The 15,704-nt window shown below is 44.4% G+C and overlaps 1 protein-coding gene and 1 long non-coding RNA gene across 3 annotated transcripts in view; both read left to right on the top strand.

Moving 5' to 3' along the window:
* LOC138418818 (uncharacterized) overlaps positions 1 to 15,704 on the top strand; it is a 102,122-nt gene that overhangs the window by 76,683 nt on the left and 9,735 nt on the right. The window lies entirely within an intron of this gene.
* PMIS2 (PMIS2 transmembrane protein) lies at positions 12,021 to 12,750 on the top strand. Its single transcript, XM_069550680.1, has 2 exons — positions 12,021 to 12,314; positions 12,526 to 12,750. Exons 1-2 carry the CDS (start codon positions 12,072 to 12,074, stop codon positions 12,652 to 12,654), a joined length of 372 nt encoding a protein of 123 aa, XP_069406781.1. The 5' UTR covers positions 12,021 to 12,071; the 3' UTR covers positions 12,655 to 12,750.

Below are 15,704 nucleotides of genomic sequence, written 5' to 3'. Positions count from 1 at the left end.
CTCTTTGTCTATGTCTAATTTCCTGATAATCTCATCCATGGGATTTTTCATAACAATTCCCAGTTCAGTTCAGTTGCTCAGTCATGTCCGACTCTTTGTGACCCCATGGGCTGCAGCACGCCAGGCCTCCTTGTCCATCACCATCTGCCAGAGCTTACTCAAACTCATGTCCATTGAGCCGGTGATGCCATCCAACCATCTCATCCTTTGTCGTCTCCTTCTCTTCTCACCTTCAGTCTTTCCCAGCATCAGGGTTTTTTCAAACGAGTCAGTTCTTTGCATCAGGTGGCCAAAGTATTGGAGTTTCAGCTTCAGCATCAGTCCTTCCAATGAATATTCAGGTCTGATTTCCTTTAGGATGACCTGGTTGGATCTCCTTGCTGTCCAAGGGACTCTCAAGAGTCTTCTTCAACACCACAGTTCAAAAGCATCAGTTCTTCAGTGCTCAGCTTTCTTTATGGTCCAACTCTCACATCCATACATGACTACTGGAAAAACCATAGCTTTGACTAGATGGACCTTTGTTGGCAAAGTAATGTCTCTGCTTTTTAATATGCTATCTGGGTTGGTCATAACTTTTCTTCCAAGGAGCAAGCATCTTTTAATTTCATGGCTGCAATCACCATCTGCAGTGATTTTGGAGCCCCCCAAAAATAAAGTCAGCCACTATTTCCACTGTTTCCCCATCTATTTGCCATGAAGTGATGGAACCAGATGCCATGATCTTAGTTTCCTGAATGTTGAGGTTTAAATAAGCCAACTTTTTCCCTCTCCTCTTTCACTTTCATCAAGAGGCTCTTTAGTTCTTCTTCGATTTCTGCCATAAGTGGTGTCATCTGCATATCTGAGTTTATTGATATTTCTTCTGGCAATCTTTATTCCAGCTTGTGCTTCATCCAGTCCAGCATTTCTCATGATATACTCTGCATATAAGTTAAACAAGCAGGGTGACAATATACAGTCTTGACATATTCCTTTCCTGATTTGGAACCAGTCTATTGTTCCATGTCCAGTTCTAACTCTTGCATCTTGACTTGCATACAGATTTCTCAGGAGGCAGGTCAGGTGGTCTGGTATTCCCATCTCTTGAAGAATTTTCCACAGTTTGTTGTGATCCACACAGTCAAAGGCTTTGGCATAGTCAATAAAGCACAAGTAGAACAATTCCTGATATATCTCAGTTCTAGAATTTGTTTGGTTTTCTCAAATCTCTTTCACTTCAAATAGTTTCCAATTTCTTCATGAAAATTTTCAAATTTGTTTGTGTCTCTGCGTATGGTTTGCAGGCTTATATCTCATAATGCCCAATGCTGATGGTTGGCCCCTGCCACTAAGTGTGTCTCTCAATCTGATCCCTGCCACTACACAGGCACCTGCAGCTAGCCTGCCAAATCCATGGGTGTGCATAGCACTGGCTTTGATCACCACAGATGCCTACTGTGGTACCTAACCCCTGGACACACAGGTGTTGCTGAGAACTGCTGCAGTACTTGCACTGTAAACACCTCCCTCCCACCCTGCAGGTGTTGATGTGGGCACAATGGCCCACCCCCATACCACCCCACTGCCCCCAGTATGCTGCCTCAGTGTCTTCTATTGATATAATTCAGTTAGAGCTGCCTGATTTCTCTCCCTTCTTGATTTCCCCTTATCATCCCCCACAATCGTTCCCAAGACCCAGTGACCCTATCTGTGTCCTCCATAACACCATTTCTGCCCCTTGTGAGTTTTAACTTATCCCTTCCCTCTAGAATGCTTTATTGTTCCCTGATGACCTCTAGACTTTTGCGGCTATAAAGACATCTATCTCCTTGAAATACCCCATCCTTTACTCTGTCCCCTTTCATGACCTTCCCAGGAAACCTGCAGCGTGTCCCCCTAACAACTCTCATTTTCCGCCTTTAATCCTCTCCATTCCCCTGTGCAGGTCCTCCCTTAACTTGAGCCTGGTCCCCTGCCAGTCCTTTTTTCTACATTCCCTAACCAGTTCTCTTCCCTCTTAACCCCTTCTCTGTCCAAACTGGATCCTACTAGCTCAATCCCTTAACTTACAGCACTCTTTCTAAATAGCACTCCACTTACCTCTTTAAAGCCAAAGGGCCATGCCTCCAATTCCTCAGGACAGGAGAGTACATCAGGGTGTGATGCCATCAGGGTGGGCTCTAATCACTGATATTGATTTTGATTGAAATATGAAGGGCAGAGTCCCAAATGTTTAGTCCAGATTTCTGCTCTATTAGAGGAATATTGGGCCCTGACACCTAGGAAACTTCTGAATGAATGAATGAATTGGGTGGGATTTCAATTGTTGGCATTTATCCTCCAGTTGGAACTCCTAACTGGTTCAACATATAGAAAATGTGAGTCTAAGTCACAAGTATATTCCTGATTGGACCTCTGATTGGTTCCAGGCATGCGGAAGGCAGGATTTATTAATTCATTGAACATATTCGTGGGTCTTTAAAAAGTATCTATGTATTTTGGCTGCATCAGATCTTAGTTGCATCATGTGGGAACTCCATTGAGTCATGTAGGATCTATCCTTGCGAAACATAGCTCTCTAGTTGCGGCACGCAGGCTCAGTAGTTGTGGTTCTGGGGTTTAGTAGCTATGAGGCATGAGGGCTATTAGTTCCCCTTTTTTGTTGTTGTTTAGTTGCTCAGTCCTGTCTGATTCTTTGTGACCCCATGGACTGTAGCCTGCCAGGCTCCTCAGTCCATGGGGTCTCCCAGGCAAGAATATGAGCACGGGTTGCCATTTCCTTCTTCAGGGGATCTCCCTCACCCAGGGATAGAACCCACATCTCCTGTATTGGCAAACAGATTCTTTACCACTGAGCCGCCCAGGAAAGCCCCATTAGTTCCCCTACCAGGGATCAAACCTGCATCCCCTGCATTAAGGTTCTTAACCACTGGACCACCAGGGAAGTCCCCGTTGATCATATTTGAATTTAGGAGCTCACTGTGTGCCAGGCCCCATGTTCCGTCCCCAGGGAACAAGTGGTGGCCAAGGGAGACAGGACTGTGGCTCTCCTGGAGTTCAAAGTTCACAGGGGAGATGGAGATCAATAGCCAAATAAACAAGGTGCCTTCAGGGTGGACCGATGACTGTGAAGGGAATAACTAGAGAGGCACTGAGGACAAGTGGAAAAAGAGAAAGTTCTCAGCAGAGGGGCCACCTGAGCTGAGATTTGCTGGGTGAGATAGCTGTGAAGAGATCTGTGGGAAATGAAAGGGTTCCAGGCAGGGGAACAGCAAGTGCAAAGGTCCTGAGTTGGGAGTGAGGTTTGAGTGGCTGGAGTCAGGGAGGCCCGAGGGGAGGGTGTGAGGAGAGTGGGGCAGAAGCAGACCAATCAGGGCTTGGCCATCTGAGTGCGAGATTGGGATTTCATCCTGTGAGCCATGGCAACCTATGGGAGGATGTGAACCTGAGAGAGGTGTCACATTTAGGTTGTGGAGAAACTCTGGCTGCCCTGTGCAGAATGGAGAGTGGGGAGCAGCAGGTTCTTGATTTGCCAGGAACCTCAGACCCTCCTAAGGCAGACCCTGGGGGTGAGGGCGAGCAGAGCAGGCCTCAGAGAGGTGACCCCTCACTTCCAACCTTTACAGGAGTATTCTCTGAGATAAGGCATGACTGGCTGTGGCCTGTCTGCTTTCTGCCCTTGGGCTAAGCTGGGGACCTCTTCTTCCCCCCTCCCAGCCAACTTAAGTCTGTAAAGTTCAGAGTCCTCCCCAGGAAAAGCCAGCATTACCTTGGCCAGATGATCAAGCTTAACATTATTTGTGACAAATCATGTTGATATGATGAAGTCTTTGATCATATGTAATGAAGGGTACACTCACCTCTGGATGTTCTTCCCCAAACCTACAATCTCCATCTAAGCGTGATGAAAACATTAGAGCAACCTGAAGTACAAATTAAAGGACATCATCCAAACACCTGGCTCCAAACAGGGTTTTAAATTTTAGCTATGAGTGTGTAATGACACTATCACTTTGATTGCATTTTCAAATTAGAATGCAGTAAAGCTGACTTAGTTTACAGTTCAATGACATTTATACACCTAGATATAGATTTAACTACCATCAGAATCAGGATTCATCACCCCCAAAATATCTCCCTTGTGCTCTCCCTTCACAGTTATCCTCCCCTTCCTCTACCCCTGGCCACACTGACCTGACAATATAGTTTTGTCTTTGTGAGAGGACCCCATCAAGGGAATCACACAGCATTAACCTTTTATTAGTCTATGCCCTGACCAATAATGCTGAAGAAGCTGAAGTTGAATAGTTCTATGAAGACCTATGAGACCTTCTAGAACTAACACCCCCAAAAGATGTCCTTTTCATTATAGGGGACTGGAAACAAAAATAGGAAGTCAAAAAATACCTGGAGTAACAGGCAAATTTGGCCTTGGAGTACAGAATGAAGCAGGGCAAAGGCTAACAGAGTCCCCACTGGTCATAGTAAACACCCTCTTCCAACAACACAAGAGAAGACTCTACACATGGACATCACCAGATGGTCAATACCGAAATCAGATTGACATATTCTTTGCAGCCAAAGATGGAGAAGCTCTATACAGTCAGCAAAAGCAAGACCAGGAGCTGACTGTGGCTCAGATCATGAACTCCTTATTGCCAAATTCAGACTCAAATTGAAGAAAATAGGGAAAACCACTAGACTATTCAGGTATGACCTAAATTAAATCCCTTATAATTATACAGTTGAAGTGAGAAATAGATTCAAGGGATTAGATCTGATGGACAGAGTGCCTGAAGAACTATGGATAGAGGTTCATGACATTGTTTAGGAGACAGTGATCGAGACCATCCCAAGAAAAACAAATGCAAAAAAGCAAAATGGTTGTCTGAGGAGGTCTTACAAATAGCTGAGAAAAGAAGAGAAGTGAAAGGCAAAGGAGCAAAGGAAAGATATACCCAACTGAATGCAGAGTTCCAAAGGATAGCAAGGAGAGATAAGAAAGACTTCCTCAGTGAACAATGCAAAGAAATAGAGGAAAACAATAGAAAGGGGAAGACTTGAGATCTCTTCAAGAATATTAGAGATACCAAGGGAAATTTTCCTGCAAAGATGGGCTCAATAAAGGACACAAACAGTATGGACCTAACAGAAGCAGAAGGTATTAAGAAGAGGTGGCAAGAATACACAGAACTATACAAAAAAGATCTTCATGACCTAGATAACCATGATGGTGTAATCACTCACCTAGAGCCAGACATCCTGGAATGTGAAGTCAAGTGGGTCTTAAGAAGCATCACTATGAACAAAGCTAGCGGAGGTGATGGAATTCCAGCTGAGCTTTTGCAAATCCTCAAAGATGATGCTGTGAAAGTGCTGTACTCAATATGTCAGCAAATTTGGAAAACTCAGTCGTGGCCACAGGACTGGAAAAGGTTAGTTTTCATTTCAATCTCAAAGAAAGTCAATGCCAAAGAATGCTCAAACTACTGTACCAATTGCACTCATCTCATACACTAGCAAAGTAATGCTCAAAATTCTTCAAGCCAGGCTTCAACAGTACATGAACTGTGAACTTCCAGATGTTCAGGCTGGATTTAGAAAAGACACAGGAACCAGAGATCAAATTGCCAACATCTGTTGGATCATCAAAAAAGCAAGAGAGTTCCAGAAAACATCTATTTCTGCTTTGTTGGCTATGCCAAAGCCTTTGACTGTGTGGATCACAACAAACTGTGGAAAATTCTTCAAGAGATGGGAATACCAGACCACCTGACCTGCCTCCTGAGAAATCTGTATGCAGGTCAGGAAGCAACAGTTAGAACTGGACATGGAGCAACAGACTGGTTCCAAATAGGGAAAGGAGTACATCAAGGCTGTATGTTGTCACCCTGCTTGTTTAATTAATATGCAGAGTACATCATGAGAAATGCTGGGCTGTATGTAGCACAAGCTGGAGTCAAGATTGCTGGGAGAAATATCAATAACCTCAGATATGCAGATGACACCACCCTTATGGCAGAAATCGAAGAAGAACTAAAGAGCCTCTTGATGAAAGTGAAGAAGAGGAGAGTGAAAAAGTTGACTTAAAGCTCAACATTCAGAAAACGAAGATCATGGCATCTGGTCCCATCACTTCATGGGAAATAGATGGGGAAACAGTGGAAACAGTGACAGTCTTTATTTTGGGGGGCTCCAAAATCACTGCAGATGGTGACTGCAGCCATGAAATTAAGACGCTTACTCCTTGGAAGAAAAGCTATGACCAACCTGGACAGCTTATTAAAAAGCAGAGACATTACTTTGCCAACAAAGGTCCATCTTTTTTTTTTTTTTCCAGTAGTCATGTATGGATGTGAGCGTTGGACCATAAAGAAAGCTGAACACTGAAGAATTGATGCTTTTGAACTGTGGTGTTGAAGAAGACTCTTGAGAGTGCCTTGGACAGCAAGGAGATCCATCCTAAAGGAAATCAGTCCTGAATATTCACTGGAAGGACTGATGCTGAAGCTGATACTCCAATACTTTGGCTACCTGATGCGAAGAACTGACTCATTGGAAAAGACCCTGATGCTGGGAAAGATTGAAGGCAGTAGGAGAAGGGGACAACAGAGGATGAGATGGTTGGATGGCATCACTGACATGAGTTTGAGTAAACTCCAGGAGTTGGTGGTGGACAGAGAGGTCTGGCGTGCTGCAGTCTGTGGGGTCACAAAGAATTGGGCATAACTGAGTGACTGAACTTAATTGAACTGAATCTTTGAGAATGGCTTTTTGTCACTTGGCATAATGCCTTAGAGATTCACCCAAGGTGATGCATGTGTGATGTTCATTTCTCTTTTTTAAACCTTTGTTTTTAAAAACAATTTTTATTTATTTATTTTTGGCCATGCTGGGTCTTCATTGCTGTGTGGGCTTTCTCTAGTTGCAGAGATGATGGCCACCTTCTCACTCTGTCCTTATATGGTGGACAGAAAGGAAGCAAGCTCTCACAGTCTCTTCTTATAAGGGCACTAATCCCACCAGGATTACCCCACCCTCATGACCTCATCTAATCCTAATTATTTCCTAAAATTCTCATCTCTAAATATAATCACACTAGGGGTTAGGGTTTCAACATATCAATTTTTGGGGACACAACTCTGTCCATTGTAATGATCAAACTCCCTACTCGTCTCTTTCTTCTTTTAGCCACTGAGTTATGTCCAACTCTTATGCAACTCCATAGACTGTAGCCCACCTAGGCTCCTCTGTCCATGGGATTTCCCCAGGCAAGAATACTAGAGTGGGTTGTCATTTCCTTTTCCAAGGGATTTTCTTGACCCAAGGATTTATCTCCATGCATCTCCTGCATTGCAGGTGGATTCTTTACCACTGAGCCACCCGGGAAGGCCCCCTATTCATCATAGAAATGTAAATTAAAGCAATACAGAGCTATTGTATAACTTCTCACCCACCCAGCACATTGCGTGCTGACAAGAAGACAAAGAACAATCATTTCACATGCTGGAATTGAAAGTGTGACTTAGTGAAGCCTTCGCAGAAGTCATCATAGTATGATGACCACAAATCCTTATACTTTGACCCTACAATCCCACTTCTTGGATCTGTTTTTAAGTGGTACTTGCTCACTTGCACAGAGAAGCATGCCCATGGGTGTTCTTGGCAGGATTGTTTGCGGCAGCCAAAAGATGGAAATCATCTTTATATCCAACTGGAGGGTCCCCATAGTGAAGTCTGTAATTCCTGATGTGACCCCCAAAGCAGTTAGAGAAAATTAGGGTATAGGTTCTCATCTGTGGAGAAGTAACTGGGAGAAGGCATGGGGGCTCTTTTGGTCTGGGCCTTGTTTTCAGGTGCAGGTTCCGTGGGTATGCTGTGTGGTGAAAGTGTATTGGTATACATGTGTGATTAGGCATGCTTATGCACTTCCATAAAAATATTTTTAAAAATAGGAGATTCAGTGTACTCTTGATTTCAGTGAGACTCGGATTCCCAAAGTCTTCATTTCAATAAGAAATCTAGGTCTCTGAAGGGTTCTTAGGGAATATTTCGTGAGTGGGAGAGAACTGGTTTTCTCTTAATTCATGTATCTGTGAGAAAAGAGGAACCATGCATACAGTTCTCCTTCTGACTTGAAAATTCAAAAGCACATCTCTCATTCATGAAATGAAGAATATCAATTCACGGATTGTGAAGTCACTTGAAATAAATATTGTTAAGACACTCGAAATAAGTTAGATGTCTTATCAAAACTGAACACTGAAGTTAAAAATCACAATCATAGGACATGGTAATAATGTTGCAGTCTGAGTATCTTAAAGTTTGTTCAATTTTCTGGGGTTAGATATAAACTTGGATGAAGCCAGCTCATGGTATGGAAGAGAATCTGCTTTCCTGCAGCCACTTATTCTTTTGTGATTGTCCCTGTTATCCTTCTAACAGTTCTTTCACTAGAAGGAAGAAAGGCACACAGGTTCATGCCTGTGCTGGAATCACACCCTCTCCCCTTGTTGCTCAGATGAGGAAGAATCGGCCTGCAATGCAGAGACCCGGGTACAGTCCCTGCGTTGGAAAGATCCCCTGGAGAAGGGAATGGCTACCCATTCCAGTATTCTTGCCTGGAGAATCCCATGGATATAGGTGACTGGTGGGCTACAGTCAGTGGGGTCACAAAGAGTTGAACACAACTGAGAGACGAACACTTTCACTTTCCTCTAAAACCAAGGGAACTATTAATATCAGCTAAAACCCAGTGGCATTAGCTTCCATTGATGGTTTTCACCTGAGTTAGTAGTTACTATGGTGTTTGAATGATTGTCAGTTTTCTAATGATGCATAAGAAATTTTCACAAACTTAAGTTTATTAACTTAGAGTTCTGTGTAGGTCAGAATGGCTGGGTTCTCTGCTCACCATTTCACAAGGTTAAAATCAAGGTGTTGGCCTGCATTCTCATTTGGAGCTAGGACACTCTTCCAAATGAATCATGGTTACGGCAGGATTCAGATCATTGTTGTTGTAAAACTAAAATCCCCATCTCCCTCCTGGCTTTCAGCTGGGGGACAATCTGAGTTAAAGGTTGCCTGTATTTCTTACCACGTGATCCTTACTGAGTTAAAGCCAGCTGGGGAGAGTCCTCCTTGTCTCTAAGCTGCCTCATGCCTGGGAATCTTTGCCAGTAAAATCCAGTCCTTTTTAGGAACTCATCTGATAACGTTAGACCCTTTGAAGATATTCTCCCTATTTTACCATTAACTGACTGGGGACTTCAATTACAGATTCAAAATCCTCTCACAGCAGCACACAGATTGGTAGTTAATGAACAACTGGGAGCAGGTACATATGTACCAGAGAGCAGGAATCTTGGAGTCATCTTAGATTCTGCCTATCACAATGGTGATTTCTTATTTCCATCATTCCATCAATATGTATTCAGTTCAGTTCAGTTCAGGCGCTCAGTGGTGTCCGACTCTTTTCGAACCCATTAATCGCAGCATGCCAGGCCACCCTGTCCGTCACCAGCTCCCGGAGTTCACTCAGACTCATGTCCATCAAGTCGGTGATGCCATCCAGCCATCTCATTCTCTGTCATCCCCTTCTCCTCCTGACCCCAATCCCTCCCAGCATCAGAGTCTTTCCCACTGAGTCAACTCTTTGCATGAGGTGGCCAAAGTATTGGAGTTTCAGCTTTAGCATCAGTCCTTCCAATGAACTCCCAGGACTGATCTCCTTTAGGATGGACTGGTTGGATCTCCTTGCAGTCCAAGGGACTCTCAGGAGTCTTCTCCAACACCACAGTTCAAAAGCATCAGTTCTTCGGCACTCAGCCTTCATCACCATCCAACTCTCACATCCATACATGACTACTGGAAAAACCATAGCCTTGACTAGATGGACCTTTGTTGGCAAAGTAATGTCTCTGCTTTTGAATATGCTGTCTAGGTTCATAACTTTCCTTCCAAGAAGTAAGCGTCTTTTAATTTCATGGCTACAATCACCATCTGCAGTGATTTTGGAGCCAAAAAAATAAAGTCTGACACTTTCCACTGTTTCCCTATCTATTTCCCATGAAGTGATGGGACCAGATGCCATGATCTTAGTTTTCTGAATGTTGAGCTTTAAGCCAACTTTTTCACTCTCCTCTGTCACTTTCATCAAGAGGCTCTTTAGCTCCTCTTCACTTTCTGCCATAAGGGTGTTGTCATCTACATATCTGAGGTTATTGATATTTCTCCCGAAATCTTGATTCCAGCTTGTGCTTCTTCCAGCCCAGCATTTCTCATGATGTACTCTGCATGTAAGTTAAATAAGCAGGGTGACAATATACAGCCTTGACATACTCCTTTTCCTATTTGGAACCAGTCTGTTGTTCCATGTCCGGTTCTAACTGTTGCTTCCTGACCTGCATATAGGTTTTCCAAGAGGCAGGTCAGGTGGTCTGGTATTCCCATCTCTTGAAGAATTTTTCACAGTTTATTGTGATCCACACAGTCAAAGGCTTTGACATAGTCAATAAAGCAGAAATAGATATTTTTCTGGAACTCTCTTGCTTTTTTGATGATCCAGTGGATGTTGGCAATTTGATCTCTGGTTCCTCTGCCTTTTCTAAAACAGGCTTGAACATCTGGAAGTTCACGGTTCACGTACTGTTGAAGCCTGGTTGGGAGAATTTTGAGCATTACTTTACTAGCGTGTGAGATGAGTGCAATTGTGCAGTAGTTTGAGCATTCTTTGGCATTGGCTTTCTTTGGGATTGGAATGAATACGGACCTTTTCCAGTCCTGGGGCCACTGCTGAGTTTTCCAAATTTGCTGGCATATTGAGTGCAGCACTCTCACAGCATTATCTTTCAGGATTTGAAATAGCTCAACTGGAATTCCATCACGTCTGCTAGCTTTGTTCATAGTGATGCTTTCTAAGGCCCACTTGAGGATGTCTTGCTCTAGGTGATTGATCACACCATTGCGATTATCTTGGTCATGAAGATCTTTTTTGTACAGTTCTTCTGTGTATTCTTGCCACCTGTTCTTCAAATCTTTTGCTTCTGTTAGGTCCATACCATTTCTGTCCTTTATTGAGCCCATCTTTGCATGAAATGTTCCCTTGGTATCTCTAATTTTCTTGAAGGGATCTCTAGTCTTTCCCATTCTGTTGTTTTCCTCTATTTCTTTGCATTGATTGCTGAGGAAGGCTTTCTTATCTCTTCTTGCTATTCTTTGGAACTCTGCATTCAGATGCTTATATCTTTCCTTTTCTCCTTTGCTTTTCACTTCTCGTCTTTTCACAGCTATTTGTAAGGCCTCCCCAGACAGCCATTTTGGGTTTTTGCATTTCTTTTCCATGGGGATGGTCTTGATCCCTGTCTCCTGTACAATGTCACGAACCTCCGTCCATAGTTCATCAGGCACTCTATCAGATCTAGTCCCTCAAATCTATTTCTCACTTCCACTGTATAATCATAAGAGATTTGATTTAGGTCATACCTGAATATTAGATGGCATTAAACTCAAAAAAGACCTTCAGTTGTGGCATATGGGATCTAGTTCCCTGACCAGGGATCAAACCCAGGCCCGGAAGTCTTAGCCACTGAACCACCAAGGGAAGGCCCCCGCCTAGTTTTCTTAGGAGGTTTATGTACTTCCTCACTACCACAGCTCTTGGGTGCAGTCCCTGGTACTTGCTCCTGCCTTGAATGCAGATAGGGATCTGCAGGAAGCAGGAGCCAGAAGCTAACCTTATGGCTTGCAACTAATTCCTATCAAGGTAGGCGGAGTCAGTGTCCCGACCAAGGATGGAGCACCCTGTAAACAGTGAAAGCCTGGCAGGCTACAGTCCAGGGTCGCAAAGAGTCGGACACGACTGAAGCGCCTCAGTACTCACCCAACCTCTTGAAGCCTGGAGGAGCTGAGTAAAGTGGGACCACGCCCCCTCACATGGGCAGCCAATCAGGACCTGCTCTGATTTCTCCATTGTGAAGTACTGGCCCTTGGTGGGGTCTGGGTCTTGGGATTCTGGATAGAACAAGGGGAGGTGTAGCGGGTTTGGCTCTGCTTTGAAGATACTTGGAGTCTTTTGGGGTAGAAAAATCATGACCCCGATACCCGCTGACGCCGGCGCGCCGCCCCCTGCCCCACCCGCGGCTCCAGGGGCCCCAGAGGCCCCAGAGGCCTCAGGGGCCCCAGGTACCCCAGGTGCAGAGGCTCAGCCACCTCCGATTACACAGACGAGAGAAGAATTGTTATTTTATGCCCCGGATTACCAGTGTTTGACCATCGCGGCCATAATTTTATTCCCTCCGCTGGGAATACCAGCACTCGTATTCAGCGGAAAGGTAAACCAGTACCTAAACCTAGTCGCATCCTGTCCTCTGCCTGCCCCCTTGCTGTCCTCTACGTGCCCCCTTGCTGTCCCCATTGCATCTGCTGCTGTCCTGGGATATGGGTAGGGATTTTCACTCCTGACCGGAGAGGTGTCTAGCCATTACCCAGGGGTGTGACAAGGCTGGACTCAGAAACCCAAATCTAAAGCTCCCATTCCTACAGACCAAAGAGGCCAACAAGAAAAGCGAATGGGAAGAAGCTTATATCAACTCGGGCCGAACTGGTTGGCTGGATGTATTCGCTATACTCATCGGTTTAGGCATCATTTATTTCTTAGTTCTATTTGTCTGAAGTCCAGGCCCAATAGCTGATGGGTTCACCCACCGCAACAGGACCGGCTCACTGAGACACTAACCAGCCAAATCAGCCACCATGGAAGAAAACAACAGCTGGATATCCCCTAGCCAGAAAACCTACCAGCCAAGGAGCTCAACATCCAAGCAACCCACTAGCCCAGGAAAACATTACTTTATGCTCTTGACCTCCAGCTCTGTCATTATCCATCTTGGACATCTTCACTTTGATGCTCTAGATGCCTTAAGCTCCTTGATACTGGGCTGCTCTTTCAGGAAAATATTTATTTAAAACAATAAAATCGAAGGGTATGTTCCAGCTTCTCCTGTGTGTACGTGTCTGTGTTTCTCTAGGGCTATGTGTTTCCCAAATCAGGTGAAAATCAGAATGACCTAATGGTGAAGCACAGAGACATAGAAATCTGGCGGATGTAGGTCTACATCCCACATCTGACCCTTTAAAAACTGTATATCCTTCAACAAGATAATTTTCTGGAAACCGATTCCTTTGTAAAATAGATATAATAATTGCCAATGTAGAATGATATTTAGAAATTTGAGTTAATGTTCTCTGCTGCTGCTGCTGCTAAGTCGCTTCAGTCGTGTCTGCTAGGTTCATTCAAACTGGAATTCCAGGCTTCCAGTGTCTCAGAGAAGGGAGGGAAAATAGAAACCTCCTCCAGCTTTTGAGATTTAAAAGCCAAACTCTTCGGAAAGAAAGACCTCAAGAACTAAATAGTCAAATTGCCAGCAGAGCTGATCAGGACTGCCTCTCCCCCAATCCTGAAAGGGAAATGGCTGCCTATTTACGGAATAGGGAAGGAGAGAAAGACTCAGTTCAGTTTAGTCGCTCAGTCGTGTCTCTAGATGCCAGTATATCCATCAGAATGCCCCTAATAACATTCATCTCAAGAAGGGGCAGGGTGTCAAAGACCCTGCTTAATACCTATATTCCCACTGCACATACAAATCCTAGAGAGGCTTTAAGATTTCAAAGAAAATATGCTGTATGGCGTGGAGGTCTGGGAAGAAATGGTCTCTGACAGCCAAGTAGGATATCTCACGTCCCAGCTTGGTGAGGAGGAGGTGCAGGCTTACAGAATGCCAAGTGCCTGAGTGACAATGACTGTCAGAGGGAAACCAGGGACAACACAATCACCATCTAGAATGAATGAAAATAGAGATCAAGGATGATCCTATCAATAACACTCAGGGGTTTCTTCTGGGGCCCTAGCTTCATGGACAACCCCAAATGCACAAGAAACCTTAGGCTTAGTGGAATTAAGTTTCCACAGTCAAGGGGAATGGGAATTATCAGTAGAAATGAATTGAATAACTAGGAGAAAGGCCTCTAACTCTTTCTCCATGCCCATCTCCTTTTCTTCTTGGGAGCATGACTCAGTCACATTTCCTAGGTTCTCCTGCGTGACCATGAGATTGTCTTTGGCTTCATGGAATGTGATTACAAGTGATGTGTGCTACAAATAACCCTGGCCTTAACCCATCTCCCGCACAGGCATTCTGCCTTTTTCTTCCTCCCCTAGCTGATTGGGCAAATGATACCCCTGGTGATTTGAAGGTCACGTGTTATAGAGATGGAAGAGCTCCCATCTGCCTCAGTCCCTGAATCTTAGGGACTACCACCTTAAGATTACCGCCCCAAGATTACTACTGCCCTAGCGCCTCCCATGATGGGAGCAGAAAATAAACTGCTATGTTGTTCCATGTTATGTAATCCGCCTATTTCCATAACTTAATCCACCCTAACCTGTGCAAATGCAGGAAAATAGAGTTACATTGCTTAGACATCTGGGGTTACAGCTTTAAATTCATACCTAACAAGAGACTGATTGTGGAAGGTTTATGGAAAATAATGAGTGAAGGAGAGAATGAAAGTGCTAGTCTATGGTTAACCTTGACCTTAGCTGTTACAATGCTGTTTCTGTTTCTTCTGTGGCCCTGGGTATCTGCACAGACCACACTTGTTTGTGGAATACTGCTCCAGTTACGGGTGTGTCTGGGAAAGGAGATTATATCTGCTTGTCTGCTGTGTTGGTGGCTCTGGATGGTCAGGGTCAGCCATCCTTGTCTTTCCCCAGACCAGCCTAAGCCGGGGCTGTCACATTCATCTCCAGAGCCATGTCGAGTCAAGATGGCCTACATCAGGGTGAACAGCCAAATCCAAAAAAGTCATATTGTGCTATAAAAGCCAACCAGTCTTCTCTGCTTCAGCTCTTAACTCCCACTACCCTGCGTTCCACTGTCAGGCATTCATCTGGTATTTACCAACATGTAATGTGAAAATGAAAGTTGCTCAGTCATGTCTCTTTGCGACCCCATGGACTATGCAGTTCATGGAATTCTCCAGGCCAGAATACTGAAGTGGGTTGCCATTCCCTTCTCCAGGGGATCTTCCCAACCCAAGAATCGAACCCAGGTATCCCGAATTGCTGGAGGATTCTTTACCAGCTGAGCCACCAGGGAACAAACCCCAAATGTCTATTCTATCTTGAGACATCATCAGTTGAATTACTATAATGAAACACACAGATATAACACCTACACATTTTCTTCTTCCCTCTACTTTCTGCAGAATGGGACTACCATTTTTATTCAGTTTATAGGGATTATATTTCAGTAGGCCTGTGTAAGTATGCTCCATTACTGAGCATGGAGGTTCATAGTGATTAAAAGTGAAAAAAGTGAAAGCGTTAGTCACTCAGTTGTGTCCGACTCTTTGCAACCCCATGTACTGTAGCCCGCCAAGGCTCCTCTGTCCATGGAATTCTCCAGATAAGAATGCTGGAGTGGGTTGCCATTCCCTTCTCCAGAGGAATCTTCGTGACCCAGGGATTGAACCCATGGTCTGAGCCATCAGGGAAGCCACTTACGGTGATTACATACTCTGAACTAATTTTTAAACTCAACAACCAAGCAACCCATCTGCCTGGACGCCTTCAGATTTTTTCCTTCTTCCTCTTTCTCCTCCAATTTTTGCTTCTCTTCTCCCTCTTCCTCCTGCTTCTCCTCACCTTCCTCCCCCTCCTT

The sequence above is a fragment of the Ovis canadensis genome, chromosome 14, assembly GCF_042477335.2.
Source record: "Ovis canadensis isolate MfBH-ARS-UI-01 breed Bighorn chromosome 14, ARS-UI_OviCan_v2, whole genome shotgun sequence".
NCBI classification, from domain to species: domain Eukaryota; kingdom Metazoa; phylum Chordata; class Mammalia; order Artiodactyla; family Bovidae; genus Ovis; species Ovis canadensis.
Note: the sequence above shows the minus strand (reverse complement) of the source record. Positions and strands in the feature narration are given on the sequence as shown.